The sequence below is a fragment of the Heloderma suspectum genome, chromosome 2 (genome assembly GCF_057233095.1).
Source record: "Heloderma suspectum isolate Gila_16-S chromosome 2, 16-S_ref, whole genome shotgun sequence".
Lineage (NCBI taxonomy): Eukaryota > Metazoa > Chordata > Lepidosauria > Squamata > Helodermatidae > Heloderma > Heloderma suspectum.
Genome location: NC_139459.1, coordinates 398,542,717 through 398,560,128, shown reverse-complemented (window position 1 = coordinate 398,560,128; position 17,412 = coordinate 398,542,717). Strand labels below are relative to the sequence as shown.

The 17,412-nt window shown below is 45.3% G+C and overlaps 1 protein-coding gene across 1 annotated transcript; it reads right to left on the bottom strand.

The window, feature by feature from the left end:
* Window positions 1-4,276: 4,276 nt before the first annotated feature.
* Window positions 4,277-16,609, bottom strand: LOC146356603 (vomeronasal type-2 receptor 26-like). The gene is made up of 3 exons (XM_084830217.1): window positions 16,472-16,609; window positions 7,376-7,502; window positions 4,277-5,181 (listed from the first exon to the last, which is right to left on the bottom strand). The coding sequence occupies exons 1-3, from the start codon at window positions 16,607-16,609 to the stop codon at window positions 4,277-4,279; spliced, it is 1,170 nt and encodes a 389-aa protein (XP_084686343.1).
* Window positions 16,610-17,412: the final 803 nt, after the last annotated feature.

Sequence of the window (17,412 nt, the reverse complement as noted above, 5' to 3'; positions counted from 1 at the left end):
GTTTTACTGATACAATGGAGGCTCATGGCTCCGATGTCAGTGGGATGATGAATGAGCTCCAGGTTTCAGTCAGAAGTAGTCTGAACTCTGAAGGAGCCATCTCTCCTTTAGAGTTCTGACTGAAACCCGGAACGGATTCACCAGCCCACTGACATTGGAACCACCAGCCTCCACTGTACTGATATACTAGTCTAAAAGCCAATTGAAGCCATATATTTATGTAACATTATTTGACAAACTCACAACCGGCAGAATTCCATTCAAACACATAAACACAGACAGACTTACACACACATTATATACACACAATGCATGTGCCTCCAGTGTTGGGAAATTAGATTTCACTGGTGATTTTTTCTTAAACCACTGGTTTAAAACTATGACTGGTTTCCATGTTCTGTCTACTAAAATTTGGTGCAGGTCAGGACGCAGCAAATTTTTGTGGCTACCTTATGCTGGAAGGGTTGCTTAACCGTTGGTTGAACAGTGCTCTTTTTAAAAGTCAAAACGACTCTGCTACCCAAACAAGCACTTCTTGAAATTCACTCTGGCTCAAACTAGGCTGATGGAACCAATCCTTTGTTGGGCCTACTGATTTTTGGTTCTCTTAGCTATCCCCTCCTATGTTCATCATGCTATTTATGCTTCTCTGATACAGAAGCAGAACATTATGACTGGAATGTTCATGGAATGTTAAAGTGGGTCTTATAACCATGCCTGATCCAAGACAATGTTATTTTTAGAACTATGTTCAGTCTTGAAGTGAAAATGCCAGATGTAGAACCTGGCATTATATGGGTCTGTGCTTCACTTGATCTTTCTTTTTTTTCCTCTTCAAGTATCATGTGTGGCTCTGTTACTATTATGCATATCCATCCTTCCATTTCTGCAGATCCCAAAATCAGCATCACATGGTCCAGGCATTGTTGCTGGCTTCTCAAACCACCTAATTTTAGAAGAGCCCAGTCCAAAGACTGCCAGCTGCCTCTCTGGAGCTCCAGCAGTCCATAGTAAATATGTGTATATAGTGAAACATACTAATCAGACTGGCAAAAAAAATCCAGTATGGGTTACACATTTGTAGAACTTGGGAAACTGTCCTTCCCAGAAACTCGGATAACTGTTAACTGTTTAATGCCCCGTTAAGAACATGCTTAACCCTTCTGCCTTAGATAAGCTGAGTTACAATGCTCAGTTAAATTTCCTACAGCGGAGTAGCAGTAACTCCATCACATATGTAATAACTTACCAGTGTAGTCTGGTAGAGGGAGGGTGGTTGAAACTGTACGGTAGAAATTCAGCATTTGTTGCAGAGACGACCCCACTAATGAGGTGATCTCCTGGCTTATAATGATACAAAGGGTCTATTCCATCCCTTACCAAATTTAAGGGGCATTTGGCCTTGAGCATCCAACAGGTTGCCTGGGACAGAAGCAGCAAGAGCAGCAGCAGTATCATCAGGAATATACCTGATTCAGAGTCAGACCCAGCCTTGCTCTTCTCAACAAATTGGAAGACTGTTTTCAAGAAGCCAAAGCTCCCATTCAAGACTGATGCTTCAGTGGGTTACCTAGCAGAAATAGAACAGAGACAGTCAAGGCTTCGCATCCCAAGGGGATGAGAGGAAAGAAACCTCATGCCCCACTGTCCTCCTCACCTGTCCTAAATGTCATCCCAAGCTCTCAGTGGCACAGGAGGCATTTATGCCCTAGTCCTGTTGCACCTGGATGCAAGACATCACCTCATGTTACTCTTGAATCTGATGTTTATGTCAGTGGACTCAAAGGCAATCTTGGGGAGGGGGGACCCCTTGAGGTTTAGAGAGAATAATAATAATACATCTCTTAATTATAAGGGGAAGATGTTGGATCACCTCTGTAACTTCCTGAACTCTTTATTCAGCTCCAGGCACAGGTAAACAATTTGAGAAAACATAGTTGCGAGAACTCACTGATGCATCTCCACACACTTGGCATGAGCAAGTGTGTGGTGGTGGTGGTGGTGTAAGGGTGGCCTGATCTTTACTGATGAAACATCTTAGAATCACAGAATAGTAGGGTTGGAAAGGGCCTATAAGACCAACTGTCCTGTTGCTTGGACTTTAATTCCAAGCAACAGGACAGCAACAAACGGCAGCTTACAAATTGTAGCCCTGAAGACATAGCTCTGCAGTAAGTATACAAATAGAACACATCACAGAAATACCCATCTTTCACTAAATATGCCCCATCACCTTTCAGTTCAGCTATACACATGTATCAGTTCATTCTAAATTATACACAGTGGTATGAGCCCATATTAGTTCTCCAGCATTTAGCTCCTAAGCAGAACAAGCTAGGGATGTTGGAGAATTCTGCCATGGACTCCAGTGAGGCCGGATTCTAAAGAACAACCCTCCCCCCCCCGAAATCCCCCCTGGAACGAACCTACCTGGCGGCGGCGACAACTCCAGTAGCGCTGGCTCCAGGTCATCTTCTGGCTGCTGCTGGGCTGCGGCCGCAAATGGCGGCTGCTACGCCAGCCACCACTTGCGTCCCTGCCAAGCCGTGATAGGCTACGTAAGTATCTATGTAGCCTACCACAGCAAAAGGCAGGGATGCAAATGGCAGCTGCTACACCATTTGCGCCCCTGCTCTTTGCTGTAATAGGATACGTAAGTATCTGCGTAGCCTATCATGGCAAAAGACAGGGACGCAAATGGCGTAGCAGCCGCCATTTGCGTCCCTGCCTTTTGCGGTGATGGGCTATGTTGATACTTACGTAGCCTATCACTGCTTGGCAGGGACACAAATGGCAGCCACTGTAGCAGCCGCCATTTGCAGCTGCAGCCTGGCAGCGGCCGGAAGACTGGCTGTGGTAGGGATGGCGGAGAATTCCACCACAGATTTCAGTGAGGCCAAATGCACTGGCATTCGGCCCCCCAAAATTTGTTGTGGAACGGCCTGCCACCCCCCCGGCCCCCCACGGATTCCCCCTGGGACGAGGCATACCTGGGGTGGATGTTCCAGACGGTGGCGGCTACGGTGACGGCAGCTGGTCTTTCGACTGGCTGCTATGGCCGCCATTTGCATCCTGGTCTTTGCCATGATAGGCTACGTAAGTATTTACGTAGCCTATCATGGCAAGCCAATAATAATTTAAAAAAGGCATACGCAAATGGTGGTGGCTACGGCGGCCACCATTTGCGTTCCCCATTTTTCACTGTTTTAGTCTACGTAAATATTTACTTAGACTAAAACGGCAAAAAGTAGGGAACGCAAATGGTGGCCACCGTAGCCGCTGCCATTTGTGTACGCCGTTGTTTTTAATTTTTTTGATGGCTTGCCGTGATAGGCTATGTAAATACTTATGTAGCCTATCATGGCAGCCTGGCTGGATGCAAATGGCGGCTGCTACAGCGGCTGCCATTTGCGTCCGCAGCAGCCTTTCCGCGGCTGGAAATCCAGCTGTGGATGGCCCTGGCCGGGCAGGATTCCGGGGGGGGGGAGGACCAGATCACCTCCCCCCCATTGAGGATTCCGAGGGGAGGGACGGAGTGCCTCCCCACCACCACGAAAAATTCCTTGAAAAGGTAAGTGAGTTTCGTACGTCCCTAGACTGTGGCTGGCCCTGGCTGGCAGCTCTGTGGCCTTGCCGCAAAATGGAGCTGGCCAGGGAGGATTCTGGGGGGGAGGGATGGATTGCCTCCCCCCCCACTGCGGACTGCCAGCCAGAACGGGGTAAGTGTTTTGCACACCCCTAGAAGAAGCTCATCCCTGAATGTGGACTCTTCCTCTAATGGCCTAGACTAGCTAGTTCATGAAGGTTACACTTGCAGATGATACTTCCCTTGGGAAAATTCCCTACCTTGTTTAGGGAGGGGGAAGAGGCTAAAGGATAATGTCTGGACAACAATAGGCCTGCCACAGACAGGATGATGACCCTGTCGTGTATACAGTTCAGTCTTGAGCACTAGATTTGCTTCCAAGATGTATTTATTTATTTGTTAATTTATTTATAGAAACATTTTATACCACCTTTCAGCCACAAACAGGACTGCCAATGTGTTTTACATTGACAAAATCTCAAAACAAGTTAAGAACAAAGACCATTAAAAACAAGAATAAGACAGTTAAAACATAAAACTTGGTTAACAGGATTAAAATGGCAAATTAATTAAATTAAATAAATATTCCATGCTTTTCCGAGAATGAAATTAAGCCTCTTTTGAAAAGCAAAGAATACAAGCTCACAAATGGCAGAAAATTGGTATGTTTGGTCACAATATGAAACAATTTTATGCTTTGGTTTTCATCACAAGATGCTCCTTTGTATTCAGATTAGGTCTCAGTACAATAATGTTGAACTTGGGGAAAAAGATGCAGCATAGTAATGCAGCACTGGAGGCCAAGATAGAGAAGACCTGCACAGCTACCATGTATTTCCCCTTTGTGCTCAGGTAGGTGGGCACAAATGACACCCAAACACTGCAAAAGACCAGCATGCTGAAGGTGATCAGCTTGGCTTCATTGAAGGCCCCAGGCAGCCTCTTGGCTAGGAAAGCCACTGTAAAGCAGATGGCAGCCAGGAAGCCCATGTAGCCAAGGGCTGTATAAAACATAGTAACAGAACCTTCATTGCATTGCAGGATGATCTGTCCAGGCTGGGAGTGCATGTCAGAATCTGGGAATGGGGGAGAGATGCCCAGCCAGATGGTGCAGATGACAACTTGGACACTGGAGCAGGAAAGGACAACAGAGTTTGCCAAACCCTTTCCCAGCAAGTTCCTCATCCTGTTCCCTGGCTTTGTTGCCAGGAAGGCCAGCACCACAGTGAATGTTTTGGCTAACAGAGAAGAGACAGCAAATGAGAAGATGATGCTGAAGGCTGTTTGTCGGAGGAGGCAAGTAGCTTTCCTTGGCTGGCCAATGAACAGAAAGGAGGACAAAAAAGAAAGTAGAAGTGAGATGAGGAGAATGTAGGAAAGGTCCCGGTTGTTGGCTTTGACTACTGGAGTTTCTCGGAATTTAATGAAGATTCCTAACACAAAGCCTGTGGTTATGGACAAGAACAGAGCAACGGAAGCCAGGATGATACCCAAATGTTCTTCATAGGACAAGAAAACTATAACCTTGGGGATACATTGATCTCGGTCTTTGTTTGGGTGCTGATCATCTGGACACTTGATGCAATAATCTGAATCTGGAAAGAACAAGAGTAACATCTCTGTCATGTCCATGTCTGTCTGTCTGTCTGTCTGTCTGTCTCATCTATCTATCAATCATCTACCTATCTGTCTACTACATTTCTATACTGCTCAATCGCTGAAGCAATCTCTTGTGTTTTAAATATTAGCAATGATATTTTTCTGGTGTGACCAACAACAGCACACATTAATTTCATGCAGATCACAGCCCAAACCTACTGGTCCTCATTCTCCCATTTTAGATACGTATTGTACCCACAGATGGGGACTGACCGTCCAGTACCCAGCCTAAACTGGCCTGTGAAGATTTGCCAACCAACCAGCAATTCCTCCATGCATTCTTGCAAGGTGCAGGCTTTGGGGTCCAAAACCCACCCTCTGGAGAAATCCCCACTGTTATCTCTGAAGTGTGATTGGAGAGAACGGTGGGGATGCAGATGGAGGGAGATTTGGCAGAATCCTCCAAGAACCAGCTACATCTGTTTTCCAAGCTAAGCACCCCATACCAGGAGAAGGTAAATGCTATATTTATTAAATTCACTCAGCTATGTTTTTAACACATTTAAACTACATTAAACACATGTATTTGTGTTTGTTTGTATTTAAACTACATATTTAAACACATTTAAACTCATAAATCTTCAGCTGAAGCTAGAACAAAGGCATAGCAAATGGAACTAATCCCAGTAGGGTAACCATTTACAAACTTACAGGTGGGAGCCAAATCCCAGGAGGGAAATAGAGCAGGAACTTAGAACACTTGACACCCTTTTCCAAAAGAATGGTTTCAAGAGAACCAAAACCCTCTACTCAGACTAAATCCAAGTTTGGAACTAGGGATGGTGCAGATGCCCAGTTGGGGCTCAAAGCTTGGGGAAAAATCACCAGCTCCCCCCGCCCCTGAGCACAAGTCCATGAGCCCATTGCTTGCCTGGGTCGGCATAGATGCCTGTAATATTGCAGACATTGCCCCTTTAAGGCCCCCATTTGCACAGACGGGAATCTTACAGAAAAGTACGAGCAGCCATTTGAGTGGGAAATGGTGCTCGACTAGGGAGTGAATGCCTGAGCGCTGGGGGTTCGGCAAGCACCGCATGGGATGGACTCCGGGAGGTCTGTCCATCCGTATTTGGAACAGGGCTAAGTGTGTAAGTCCAGCTAGTGGAAGAGTCTGCTTATTAAACAAAAAACAACCCTTCCTCCCAAATGTATAGGCTAGTTTGAGTTTGGGTTCAGTGTAGGTTCAGGTCTGAGGTCTTATAGAGGATGTCATAAACTAAAGTTCAGAAATAGACTTCATCCAAGTTGAGAGATCACCTCTTCATTTAGTTTAAAAAAACAAGAAAAGCAAAACAGAGTGGGGAGAAGAACACACTGAACCAAGCTCAATGACTCAGCATTCCCAGGGGAGCTCAAACTGCATCCTTTCCTCAATCACTTACCTATTGACCAGGTCCACATCATCACCGGGTGAATTAACCCTGTAGTGACTGATCACATCCAATGACACATGGATTATTGTCCTCTCCCCTGAATAGACAGTTGCCACTCCAGGGGGAGGGGGGGCAACTGACTTAGACTTCCAGTCACTGAAGCTAATGGAGAGAATTAGATGAGCCAGTAGTTGATTGGCTTCTGCAGCAGTTGGGGCAATCTAACTAAAGCTATGTAAGGATGCAGGTTGCTACGGAGCCCAGCTCACTGAGTATAAAGAACACCTAAACAGGATATGGTTGAGTTTTTTAAAAAAAAGTGCAGAAAAGAGCAACTGAAATGATCAAGGGGCTGGAGCAACTCCCCTTTGAGGAAAGGTTACAGCATCTGGGACTGTTTAGCTTAGGGGAGGCATGAAATAAGAGTTCAAAATTATGCATTTTGCAGAGAAAGTGAATAGGGACACTTTTTTTTCCCCCTCCCTCTTTCATAATACTAGAGCCTGGGGTCATCTCATGAAGCTGATTGATGGTAGATTCTGGACAGATAAAGAAAGTGCTTCTTGACAAAGTGACTGGGTTTGCACAATCGGGGAGGGGGAATAAGTCACAGTGCATAAACTATGGAATTTGTTACCAGAAGATGTAGTGATGGCCACCAACTCAGACAGCTTTAAAATAAAATTTAAAAAGGGAGTAGATAATGCCTAGTAGAGGTCAAGTTGTCAAGGCAGCATTTTTCTCGAGAAACACCGACCTTCCTGAGTGGAGATGGTCCCTTCTGCACAGGGAATACAGTCATAGCAGCAGATTGGCCTTCCTTCCTGAACTACCTTGACGAATCCAGGGCGACAGCTTTCAACACACCTAGAGTGAGGTAGAGGCTAAGCAAAAAAAAAAAAGGAAAGTCAAGGAAAATATTTAGAGCTAATATATCTACAGATATGACACAGAGTATTGGAAAGGACCTCTAGGGTTTAACTTGAAACCCATAAGTATCTCTGAGCACATGCAACTGAAACAACCATATGTTTCTTCCTGGTTTACCACCCCAGGGCCTCCCCTTCCTCTGCTTTTTTGCTTGTATTACATTTTAAATTGGAAGCACCTTGGGGCAGGGACCTGTCCTCCTACAGTATGCAAAGTGCCAGGGACACTGGTGGTGGCATATACATGGATAAATTATTTAAGTGCTTGGTAACCTACAGTTTCCCCTTCATGGATCACTGCTTTGTTGTGGCAAAGGGGCTTGCGTAACTCAGTGAAACCATAAGCTATGCCGTGCAGGGTCACCCAAGATGGACAGGTCATGGCAGAGAGTTGTGACAAAAAGAGGTCCACTGGAGAAGGAAATGGCAACCCACTCCAGCATTCCTGGGGAAAAAAACACAATGGAGCATTGTGCCAGTGTGGTGTAGTGGCAAGAGAGTTGGATTGGGAGTCGGGAGACCCGGGTTCTAGTCCCCACTCGGCCATGGAAGCTCACTGGGTGACCTTGGGCCAGTCACACACTCTCAGCCCAACCTACCTCACAGGGTTGTTGTTGTGAGGATAAAATGGAGAGGAGGAGGATAATGTAAGCCGCCTTGGGTTCCTTGCAAGAGGAATAAAGGCGGGATATAAATGCAGTAATAATAATAATAATAATAACATATCACAAGGCTAAAAGATATGACACCAGAAGATGAGCCCCTCAGGTCGGAAGGTGTCCAATATACTACTGGGGAAGAACAGAGGGAATTTCCAAGTAGTGCCAGAAAGAGTGAAGCAGCTGGGCCAAAGCCGAAAGGACACTCAGCTGTGGATGTGTCTGGTGGTGAAAAGAAAGTCCGATGCTGTAAAGAACAATCTTGTTTAGGAACCTGGAATGTAAATCAATGAATCAAGGTAAGCTGGAGGTGGTCAAACATGAGATGGCAAGATTGAACATTGACAACTTGGGAATCAGTGAAATAAAATGGACAATCATGGGCAAGTTTAATTCAGGAGACCATTACATCTACTACTGTGGGCAAGAATCCCTTAGAAGAAATGGAGTAGCAATCATAGTCAACAAAAGGGTGGGAAAAGCAATAGTGGGGTACAATCTCAAAAACGATAGAATGATCTCAGTACGAATCCAAGGCAAACCATTGAACATCACAGCAATTCAAGTCTATGCCCCAACCACTGAGGCAGAAGAAGCCGAAGTTGATCGGTTCTATGAAGACCTACAACACCTTCTAGAACTAACACCAAAAAAAATAGTCCTTTTCATCATAGGGGATTGGAATGCTAAAGTAGGAAGTCAAGAAATCACTGGGATAACAGGCAAGCATGGCCTTGGTGTACAAAATGAAGCAGGAAAAAGGCTAATAGAGTTTTGCCAAGAGAACACACTAATCATAGCAAACACTCTTTTCCAAAAGCACAAGAGGTGACTCTACACATGGACATCACCAAATGGTCAATATCGAAATCAGATTGATTATGTCCTTTGCAGGCAAAGATGGAGAAGCTCCATACAGTCAGTAAAAACAAGACATGGAGCTGACTGTGGCTCAGATCATGAGCTGCTTGTTGCAAAATTGCTGCTTAATTTGAAGAACGTAGGGAAAACCACTAAACCATTCAGGTCTTACCTAAATCAAATCCCTTATGAATATACAGTGGAGGTGAGGAATAGATTTAAGGGATTAGACCTGATAGACAGAGTGTCTGAGGAACTACGGATGGAGGTCTGTAACATTGTTCAGGAGGCAGCAACTCAATCCATCCCAAAGAAAAAGAAATGCAAGAAAGCAAAGTGGCTGTCTGATGAGGCTTGACAAGTAGCTGAGGAAGGAAGGGAAGTGAAAAGCAAGGGAGAAGGGGGAAGATATATCCAACTGAATGCAGAGTTCCAGAGAATAGCAAGGGGAGACAAGAAGGCCTTCTTAAATGAACAATGCAAAGAAATCAAGGAAAAAAATATTTTCCCATTGAATAGGAAAGACTAGAGATCTCTTCAAGAAACTCAGAGATCACAAGGGAATGTTTTGTGCAAAGATAGGCATGATAAAGGACAAAGTAGGCAGGGACCTAACAGAAGCAGAGGAGATTCAGAAGAGGTGGAAAGAATACACAGAAGAACTATACAGGAAAGATCTGAATGTCCCTGATAGCCATGATAGTGCGGTCACTGAACTTTAGCCAGGCATCCTAGAGAGTGAAGTCAAGTAGCCTTAGGAATCATTACGTACAACAAAGCTAGCAGAGATGACAGTATTCCAGCTGAGCTATTTAATATCCTAAAAGATGATGCTGTTAAAGTGCTGCACTCAATATGCCAACAAAATTGGAACACTCAAGAGTGGCCACAAGACTGGAAAAGTTCAGTTTACATTCCAGTTCCAAAGAAGGGCAACACCAAAGAGTGTTCAAACTACCGTACAATTGCACTCATTTCACATGCCAGCAAGGTGATGCTCAAAATCCTACAAGCTAGGCTTCAGGAGTATGCAAACCGAGAACTACCAGAAGTACAAGCTGGGTTTCGAAGAGGCAGAGGAACTAGAGATCAAATCGCCAACATTCGCTGGATCATGGAGAAAGCAAGAGAATTTCAGAAAAAATGTATATTTCTGCTTCATTGACTACGCTAAAGCCTTTGATTGTGTGGATCACAACAAACTGTGGCAAATTCTGAAAGAGATGGGAGTACCAGACCACCTTACCTGTCTCCTGAGAAACCTGTATGAGGGCCAAGAAGCAACAGTAAGAACCAGAGATGGAACAACCGAGTGGTTCAAAATTGGGAAAGGAGTACGACAAGGCTGCATATTGTCACCTGCTTATTTAACTTATATGCAGAGTACATCATGAGAAACGCCAGGTTGGATGAATCACAGGTCAGAATTAAGATTGCTGGGAGGTTGATCAACAACCTCAGATACGTAGATGATACCACCCTAATGGCAGAAAGAGAAGAGGATCTCAAGAGCCTCTTGCTGAGGGTGTAAGAGGAGAGTGCAAAAGCTGGTTTGAAACTCAACATTAATAAAACTAAGATCATGGCATCTGGCCCCATCACTTCCTGGTGTATAGGAGGGGAAGAAATGGAAGCAGTGACAGATTTTACTTTCTTGGGCTCTAAGATCACCACAGACGGTGACTGTAGCCATGAAATTAAAAGACGCTTGCTCCTTGGGAGGAAAGCTATGGCAAACCTAGACAGCATAGTAAGAAGCAGAGACATCACCTTGCCGACAAAGGTCCGTCTAATCAAAGCTATGGTTTTCCCAGTAGTAACGTATGTCTGTGAGAGCTGGAGTATAAGGAAGGCTGAGCGCCGAAGAATTGATGCTTTTGAACTGTGGTGCTGGAGAAGACCCTTACGAGTCCCCTGGACTGCAAGGAGGTCAAATCAGTCAGTCCTAAAGGAAATCAACCCTGAGTGCTCATTGGAAGGACAGATACTGAAGTTGAAGCTCAAATATTTTGGCCACCTAATGCGAAGAGAACACTCTCTGGAAAAGACCCTGTTGCTGGGAAAGACTGAAGGCAAAAGGAGAAGGGGATGGCAGAGGATGAGATGGCTAGATAGCATCACTGATTCAATGAATATGAACTTGAGCACACTCCGTGAGAGAGCGGAGGACAGGAAGGCCTGGCGTGCTATGGTCCACAGGGTCATGAAGAGTCGGACACGACTGAATGACTGAACAAGAAAACCTGCAGTTTGTGTTTGAAGACAATCCTTCTGGAGCACAGCTAGGTAGCAGAGCTGGGCAAGATTCATTGTTCTCGGATCTTGAAAAACTGCTGCTAGTTGGACTTGACAGGTAGTCAAAGGCTGCCCTACTTAGAGAAGCCATTATTTATTTATTTATTTATTCAGTCAGTCAGTCAGTCAGTCATTCAGTCATTCTTTCATTTCATTTCATTTCATTTCATTTCATTACATTTCATTCCTATCCTGCCCAATAGCTGAAGCTCTCTGGGTGGTTTCCCTACCCAGAGCAGCCTTTCAGTGCAAAAAATATCTCCAGATGTGTTTCACTGAATATACCCTAATCTCCTGCCAACATGTCCTATGGGGAGAGTTGAAGTTGCCATCGAAAACATTTCAGGGCACCAGATTAGCAAAGCTGACTGGAGTCTGTTACATATGTTTGAGATAGATTAAGAAATGGTCATTAAACATAGTAAAATGAAAGGAATGAGTTTGCTCACCTGGTTGATCCATTTGGACCACACAACTGCATCCTGGTCAATGGCAAACTTGAGGCCTTTAGATCCCCGTCTTTCTATACTCCCAAATGTATCTCTAATGACAGACTTATTGGGAAACACCACCCAGTTCACGATGTCAAAATCAGCTGCCAGTTCTCTGTTCTCATCCAAATAAACTCCGTCCATGATAGAAGTATTGTAAAATTGGGGGTTCCTCAAGAAGGGATGAAGCTAGAATGACAGAGAAAACACTAACGGTTAGTACAAGAGAAACGGATTGTGCCAATTTCTCTGCTGGAATCTCCTATGGCTGAGGATTGGTTCCATACTCAAGTGGCTTTGTGTGTGTGTTCTTAAAATACCAGGGGACCTCATTTCATCCCTGATGCCATTTGTTGACTTCAGCATGTTGGGAAATTGAAGTCATGAGACATAAGAACATAAGAAGAGGCATGCTTGACCAGACCAAGGGTCCATCTAGTCCAGCGTTCTGTTCACACCGCGGCCAACCAGCTGTCGACCAGGAACCCATAAGCAGGGCATGAGCACAATAGCACCCTCCCACCCATGTTCCTCAGCAACTGATGTACATAAGCTCACTGCCTGTGGTACTAGAGGTAGCACATGTCCATCAGGTCTAGTAGCCATTGGTAGTCTTCTCCTCCAGGAATTTGTCCAACCCCCTTTCAAAGCCACCCAAGTTGGTGGCCATCACTACTAGGGATGTTGCGAGTGCCTGACGTATTCTGGGAGGCTGGTGAAATCCCCCATGCCCCCCCGGCCCAAGCTCGCAAAACTCCAGGGAACTGGCGGGCCCAGCCAACGAGCACCCTGGAGCTTGGCAAGCAGCCAGGAACAGCTTGGACAAAGCAGGAGGAAGAGGAGGCAGTGCCCCATCTACTAGCCACTTCTTGCTAGTGAGCAAGAGGTGGCTCGTGGCTGGACCATGCTGGGGTGTGCCCTGTGCCTCCTCCCACTGCTGCCTGGGCAGCTGTCCTTGACAACCAAGCAGGCAGAATGAAGAGGAGGCAGCACCCTGACACAGGCACCCTACTGGATGCTCCCCACACTCACCTGGCCCCCATACAGCAAGCACCAGCTGGTTCTGCAGTCTGGTCCTGGCCTTTCCCAAAGGCAATTGGAGGCTGGCCACTTTATGGGGCACATTTTGGGCACCATACACAGGCACCAAAGGATCAGTTGTGTAATTAAGGCTGCGATTCCACACACAATTTCCTGGGAGTGTCTTTGAACACAAGTGGGCTGCTTCTGAGTGGACATACCTATGATTGTCCTGTCAATTATAACTGTCACAGCAGTCACAGTTCGGTTATGGCCCATTTGTAAATGGAGCATTCCACCCTGCTGGATGATGAGAGGAGGTGAGTTGTTCTATCCTTTCTGAAATCAAATGGTTTGATTAATCTTTCTGAAATTTCCAGGTGCCAGACAGAAGTCTTCACTGTGCACCCTGAACATTTCAGTGTGATTTATGGAATCTTTTGGGAGAAAAAGCAGCAACAATTCCAAAGGGTGAAGGGAAAACTTCCCTCTGTCAGAAATGACTTTGAAAAAAACACATTGGCAACCATTTTGCTGTCATTTTGCCTGAAGAGACCAGAGGGTTTTCACCTGAAACAATGAGGGCTTTCTGTTCACCATGCATTGGCATTGGTGAGTTGATATACAGTCAGGGCCAGAAATATTGGAACAAGGATAACTGTCAGGGCAGTTGGCCTCTGTACACCACCACATTGAAGTTGAAAGGAAACACACCCAGATGGGAGCGAAGTCAGGACTTCCAGCTGTAATTCAAGGGGTTTGACAAAAGTGGGGCACTAACCATTCAGGAAGGACAGCCAGTGGCATACACATACCCCCATCATTGGTGGCTCATAAGTAATGGAACGAATGGCTGACAAGCAGCTGCATGGCCGGGTGTGGCCTGTTTCCTGGGTACCCCATGACCAATCAAGCAGATAAAAGGCCTGGTGGAGGTTCTGAGTGTTACATTTGCATTTGGTAGCCGTTCACTGGAGCCCCCAACATGAGGTCCAAAGAGTGTCCATGTGAGTGAAGGAAGCCATCATTAGGCTGAGGAAACAAAATAAACCCATCAGAGAGATAGCAAAAATAGTGGGAGTGGCCAATACAACAATTTGGAACATCCTGAAAAAGAAGGAATTAACGGGCAAGCTCAGCAACAGCAAAAGGCCTGGAAGACTACGGAAGACAACTAAAGTGGATGACCACAGAATTCTGCTCATGGTGACAAGCAACACTTTCATAACATCTAGCCAGGTCAAGAACACCCTTGCGGAGGTAGGCACGTCATTGTCAACATCTACAGTCAAGAGACGGCTTTATGAATGTAAATACAGAGGCTTCACAACAAGGTGCAAACCACTGGTAACGCTCAAGAACAGACAGGCCAGATTAGCCTTTGCCACCAAACACCTAAAAAAGCCTGCCCAGTTCTGGAATAAGATTCTTTGGACTGATGAGACCAAGATTAACTTGTACTGGAATGATGGGAAGAGAAAAGTATGGAGAAGGAAAGGAACAGCTCATGATCCAAAGCATATCACATCATCTGTCAAACATGGTGGAGGCAGTGTTATGGCATGGGCATGTATGGCTGCCAATGGAACCAGGTCACTGGTGTTTATTCATGACCTGACTGCTGATAAAAGCATCAGGATGAATTCTGAAGTGTATAGGGCTATACTTTCTGCTCAGATTCAGCCAAATGCTGCCAAACTGATAGGATGCCGCTTCATATTGCAGATGGAGAATGACCCAAAACATACAGCAAAAGCTACCCAAGAGTTTCTCAAGGCAAAGAAGTGGGATGTTCTTCAATGGCCAAGTCAGTCACCTGATCTCAACCCAATAGAGCACGTTTTTCACTTACTGAAGACAAGACTGAAGGCAGAAAGACCCACAAACAAGCAGTAGCTGAAGGCAGCTGCAGTAAAGGCCTGGCAAAGCATCTTGAGGAAGAAAACTCAGCATCTGGTCATGTCCATGGGTCCCAGACTTCAGGCAGTCATTGACTGCAAAGGATTTTCATCCCAGTATTAAAGGCGATCCTTCAGTTTGAAATGATGTTGGTTTGTTCCATTACTTATGAGCCTCCAACGATGGGTGTGTGCGTATGCCATTGGCTGTCCTTCCTGAATGGCTAGTGCCCCACTTTTGTCAAACCCCTTGAATTACAGCTGAAAGTCCTGACTTTGCTTCCTTCTGGGTGTGTTTCCTTTCAGCTTCAGTGTGGTGGTGTACAGAGGCCAACTGCCAAAACAGTTATCCTTGTTCCAATGTTTCTGGCCCTAACTGTATATACTTTTAAAACTTCCGTTTCATATAGTCTTTAAAACAATCTTCTCCTTCTCCTTCTCCTTCTCCTTCTCCTTCTCCTTCTTCTCCATCGTCTGTGTCGTCCCCGTTGTCCCCTTCTTTGTCATCTTCATCTTCTTCATCTTCTTCTTCTATATGCCTGGGCATCATGCTCCGTAGGGCACTCTCTCCCTCTCCCTCACAGCTGATTTACAATGTGGGGAGGGGAGGACTGCCATTTACCTGATATTATTAGCGGCAGAGAAGGAGAAAGACAAGATGATTCTGTTTGGTCTGCTGGTTGGGATATGTGTGTGAATCTGCTTGGAATGGCGGGATGGTGGTGGGAGCTGTACTGATAATGCTGGTAAACTAGTGCATGAGGAGGACTGTCCTCAAACTCTGATTTCTCAGCAGGTTCAACCCACCCCCCACAGCCCACCAAACAGAATTTGATAAGATCTGGGGGGCCTTCTTGAGATCTCCTGAAGGGAGTAAGGCACAGTGGCTAGAGCAATAATGAAGTGTTAGCCTTGCTATATACTGAAGGGAGTGAAGTGCAGTGGTTAGAGCAACAATGAAGTTGTAGCCTCCAGGATATGCAGGTATGAATTCAACTGGGAAAGATGATTCTGCCTTCTTTGTATGAGCTGTTTGGGATTAGGCAGAGGAATAACTGCTGATGTTGATAGAAGCTGGGAAGACACCTTGAATTCTACTGAAGAGAGTAAGGTACTGCTGTTTGAGCAACAATGAACTGTTAGCCTTGAGTCATGGGGGGTATCAAAAGGAGGGGACCAGTTAGATTCCAGAAACACAGACAGAAATTCAGTTAGGATAGATGGAAGATCCTATCTCTGTATGTAGTTTTGGAACAGTAACAGCAAACTTGGTGGGCCTGATTTCCCTCATCAAGAATATGTTATCTCACTTCGGAGAAAGTGAAATCAGTGGATAAAATCTAAGATGCATCTGGAGTGTTTCCTACTCATTTGTTATTTTGTGAGAATGTGTGTGTGGAGCACAGACAGGGTGTTTTATTCCAGTGGCAGAGCATGGGAATGGACCCCTGCAGAAACAGAAGAGTTGCACCAATCATGGGGCCATCATTAGACAGGCTGTGTCCACAGAAACTAAAGTGAGGGTGCAAAGCACAAGGTGAATCACAACTGCCCTTGCCCTACAAATATGCAACATTACACCTCCTTTTCTTATAGGGTCATGTTAGAAATACAAGACAATAATTCTGGAACTGTAAAACTATCATCATGTTCAACGGAGACATCTGTGGTGGAACAGAGAATACCTGCCATGGCTGTACCCTTTGAACACCCAGCCTGTCTCCACCCTCCACCACCATCTTCTTGGATCTTGACAAATAAGCAGCATCTAAGGCATGGGCCACAGCCTGAATACTGTTGTAAATGCGAGAGCTGTCTAGGGACAGGATTCTCTCCATTTCGTCTTGAGGTAGGACCTCCAGTTTCTCTTTCTCTGTGCATCGTATCCAGCCTTTCACAGACAATGCATGCTTTGAATAGGAACACTTAAATGCTTTCTCCAAAAACATTTTGATGGAAAAGAATAAATCTTGTAAATTATCATGCTTTGCCCTTGTATTTGTCTGGATAAAGAAGGAAAACAAACCACGCATGTGTTGGAAAGTCATATAATTAAACATCAATTCCGAGGTGATGTCCCACAAAGCTGTGATGATCCAGACTTTCCCTACAGTGGATCCTGTCAACATTTCAACTATGTCATGCATAATGCCTATTCCATTTAAGAAAGAACTAGTCTCTGCACAGTAAACAAATACATTGACTTGTGTCCACTTGCTGAATGAAGCATACTTGAACTGCAGTTCCCTTGTACTTAATCCAGAGATGCTTTCTGAGAAACATACACAAACACCATTCCTGATGAGCTCAGGTGTCAAGGTCCTCATGACCCTCTCTCCATTCTCAGTCTCTGGAGCAACAAGGCCAATCCATGTCCATCTGAAATGCAGAAGCAGTCTGGCAATTCCCAGGTACTGGTTTCCTTCTTCAGGGACCATCCGGTAGAAAAAAGGAAAGTCAGTTTTATCACTCAGAACATGAGAAACAAACGCATAAGTGATCTGGCAAAAAGAAAGAGAGAGAGAGAGAGAGAGAGAGAGAGGGAAGGGAAGGGAAGGGAAGGGAAGGGAAGGGAAGGGAAGGGAAGGGAAGGGAAGGGAAGGGAAGGGAAGAGACTGGTGGTTTGATTTGTTTCACAGCC